Raw genomic sequence first — 3576 nt, 5'->3', positions numbered from 1 at the left:
AGGACTGGAAATGGTCAGTTTTCATTCCAATCCCAAAGAAAGGCAATGCCAAAGAATGCTCAAACTACCCCACAATTGCAGTCATCTCACACGCTAGTAAAGTCATGCTCAAAATTCTCCAAGCCAGGCTTCAGCAATATGTGAACCGTGAACTTCCTGATGTTCAAGCTGGTTTTAGAAAAGGCAGAGGAACCAGAGATCAAATTGCCAACATCCGCTGGATCATGGAAAAAGCAAGAAAGTCACATAACATGAACATAACTGTCTACCATTTTGGAGTATCATTTCAGCGTGTGTAACTGCCTAAATTTCGCTTTCATGTTCCTGCGGAGACATGGAGTGGTTTTGTCTTTGCTTCCAGTAGGTGGTTTTAGAGGCTGTTCCATTTTAAACGGTAGCTGCCATGAACTTAGATTCTTTTGATGCCTAATGTTGCATTTATGGTTGTATCGGAATTTGTTTAGTTGGCATGGAGGTGGACATTCAGGCTTTGCTGTTTGTACGCTTCTACAAACTGTGTTTTCTTTGGGTATGTGTGAGTTCGTGCACAAGCCTTCAGGGTAGGCAGGCCCGAAGCAGCACAGCTGTGTTACACGCCGTGCGTCTTGCCTGAGCCGTGCAGTTTCTGAGTCTGAAACCTGATTTAGGTTGAGTGCATTGTAGAAAAACTATGATTTTCTGGGCTCCATCAAAAAGGCCTTAAAAGCCTTGCACATGCTTTCCTTGGACATTGAACAGTGTTCAACAGAGCAGGATGCTAAGACTTGCGCACATGAGCAGATTCAGTTCTGCCCTGAGGATCGGTGTCTGCGAGAGAAGCCTGTGGTGTTGGAGATGTGGAGATCGGCTCTGCCAGGACTTGCTCCTGTGTGCCCGCTGGCCCCTCAGGCCTGCCTGGCCCCCGGGCTGACCCTACAGGAGGACTCAGGGAACTGAAAACTGAAAACAGAGGCTTCTGTGTTCTTTCTCTTGCCTAAGGCGATGCGTCTGTTCTCCAGTAGCAGGTGTAAACCTAGGAAAGAAGGATGGATGAATGGATGGAAAGTCATTCCTTTGAAAATTTTATCGGTTGTCTCAATTGCTTTGAGCAGAACTTTGTTTCTTGAACCAGGCCTAGTCTTTAGAGAAGGAAGGACAGAATGGCTATGCTTCTGGGAGAGGGGCAGGTGACTTCAGGATCGGAGGGCTGTGGCCCTGAGCAGCTGAGGTTGAAGTGGATGGTGTGGCTCGGCCTCTGCAGAGCAGCTGAGATGCTGCTGGCCGGCTTTGAGAAGGAGCAGCTCTGACTGAGCCTGTCCTCTGCAGAAACAAAGTCAGCAGTTAAATATACTTAAAAACTGTTGCAGCTGGCAGCTTCTGAATCACCCTCATCGCCGCTGAAGACAGGTTGTGTATAGCGTCAGTTTACATAGACCGTTCCCACTGACCTCCCAGCAGACTGCCTAGGACCGCTCTCCCGCGTGGCCACCAGAGGGCCCCATTCATGTTCTCTCGCTAAGTAGGAGTCTTTTATTTTTGTTCTTTTAAATGTTGCCAATTGATGAATGAAAAATGGATTTTGGTATTTTTGATAATCAGTGAAACAGGCCATGGATTAACCTGCTCATTGATTTTTTTTCTATTTTTACCAATCTCTGTATAAAGTTTACACTGTGGTGTCAAACACAGAGGCATGTGAGTGGAGGAGCACAAAGCTGACCTGACGGGGGTTTCTGGTCCCAGGTTTTTTTTTTTTTTTTTTTGGTTCATACCTCCATTTCACAAGTAGCCTACTGCTTTACTCAGGCCATGTGGGGAGAGGATTGGAGCTCTGACCTTATTTCTCCTAAATCACTCGCGCTCAGATCCCTCCAGTCCCCGTGGCTTCATGCGTGTGCCCTGGCCTCACAGAGCTGAGTGGGGGTGCATGGACGGGGCTGCCTCTCCCTGCTCCCGGCGGGCCCGTCTCCAGGCCGCCCTGTGGTTGTCACGGGGCAGGAACGAGCCTCATTCTTCAGGTGCCACTCAGTGAAGAAACTTTTTTAGTGATAGAAATTTCTAGCCACTGTGACTTGTAGACGCCGCCCTGCATGATGTAGGTTCCGGAGGCTGCAGTGTCTGTCCTGACGTGCTAGGTGCTGCGGAAAGGAAGCCACGGCCGGGCAGGCGCCCTCCACCAGGCGCCCGTGGTTCACGGAGCCTCAGTGTCCGCGGCAGGGTCTCGTCCCCTGCTGCATGAGCTGTCGGAGCGCCTGTGAGGGGCTGCTCCTCTCCGAGGGGCTTCTTGCGGCTGCTAGTGCAGTGGGCTTGCTGGGCCAGAGGGCGGGGCAGACGCCCTTTGCTGGCTCCTGAAGGCGGCGGTGTTCTCAGAGCCCGTGTTCACCGCAGCCGGACAGACACGCGTGGTGCTGCCAGTGCCCTCGGGGACGGCTGGTTTGCGGCTCTGCCGAGCAGAGCCCCACTTAAAAGCGGGTTCCAGGGAATGCCCTGGCTGTCCAGTGGTTAAGACCGTGGTTGAGAGTTCCTGGTTGGGGAACCAAGATCCCACAAGCTGCATGGCATGGCCAAAAAAAAGGTGGGTCCCTCCTTAGCTGAAGCGTGTCGCCCTGCCTTGCCGGAAGAGTGACTGCTCACGGTCTCTCAGCAGGCCGCGCCGCCGGCTGCGGGGATGGCATCTGGTCGTTGGCCGTGCGCACCTCGGCGTCCTGTGCCTCCTTCTTGGTGCAACTTTTCCAAGTGGTTTTAATGAAGCTCAATTATGCATCAGAAAATTACAAATTGAAAAGTTGTGAATCAAAAAGCTATGAGTCAGAAAGCCATGAATCAAAAGGTATTTAAATAATTTTTTCCTCCTTTTTCCACCAAATCGAGCGCTTTCAAGGTGGAAAAAACACTCCTCCCCACGCGACGCTTCCCTCACGCCCTCTCCTTGACCTGTGCGGCCTTTCTCTCTCTCTGTTGCTTTCAGCCTTGCTCTGCACCTCTCTGTCTCTGCAGTTCTGGGTGTTTCCTGGATGTCGATCAGCATTTAAACAGTAAATAAAAAGTTAATACGCTCATTTTTTTATTCTTATGACCTTTTTAAAGTAAAAAAATTACTTGAATAGCATTTAGAATGATGTTTCAAGAGTGACCGAAGCAGGCCCACCGTGTGTGCTGGCGGGCATGTCCGGGCAGGCGGCCCCCCGCCCCTCGGTGCCCTGCAGCGCCGCGTCGGGCTCAGCCCCTCGGCGCCCTGCAGAGCCCGTCCGGCTCAGCCCCTCTCGCCTGTGTTGCAGCTCATTCCAGTCACTGTGGGAGGATGGACGCGAGCGCGCGCCTGGCTGAGGATGGCCACCTCCGTGCAAACGGGGCGTCGCTGTGTAAGTATGGCAGGCCGTGGGGGCCCGCGGCCCTCAGGCCGGGAGCCGGCAGCACCGGCGGCACTGGCTGGGACTTTGCGTGAATTGAGTTTCCTGCTCGTTTCAAATGGCCGTTGCTGCGCACCATTGAGATCGACAGGGTGTGTATGTCCATCTGTCTGATTAACTGCTTGTCCCACCCCTGCAGGCGACGAGTGTAAGGGGAGGAAGCACCTGGAAACGCACGTCAGCACCC

The 3576-nt window shown here is 52.6% G+C and overlaps 1 protein-coding gene across 1 annotated transcript in view; it reads left to right on the top strand.

Annotated features, from left to right (window-relative positions):
* Positions 1–3570, top strand: part of SUN1 (Sad1 and UNC84 domain containing 1) — a gene marked incomplete at its 3' end in the record, with an annotated part of 26554 nt that extends 22984 nt beyond the window's left edge. The window contains exons 8-10 of the mRNA XM_010845500.1: positions 2627–2809; positions 3258–3341; positions 3529–3570. Coding sequence (XP_010843802.1) covers positions 2627–2809; positions 3258–3341; positions 3529–3570 — 309 coding nt within the window. The remainder of the gene's footprint in view (positions 1–2626; positions 2810–3257; positions 3342–3528) is intronic.
* Between the last annotated feature and the right edge of the window lie 6 nt (positions 3571–3576).

The sequence above is a fragment of the Bison bison genome, unplaced genomic scaffold (genome assembly GCF_000754665.1).
Source record: "Bison bison bison isolate TAMUID 2011002044 unplaced genomic scaffold, Bison_UMD1.0 scf7180017848573, whole genome shotgun sequence".
Classification (NCBI taxonomy): domain Eukaryota; kingdom Metazoa; phylum Chordata; class Mammalia; order Artiodactyla; family Bovidae; genus Bison; species Bison bison.
Note: the sequence above shows the minus strand (reverse complement) of the source record. Positions and strands in the feature narration are given on the sequence as shown.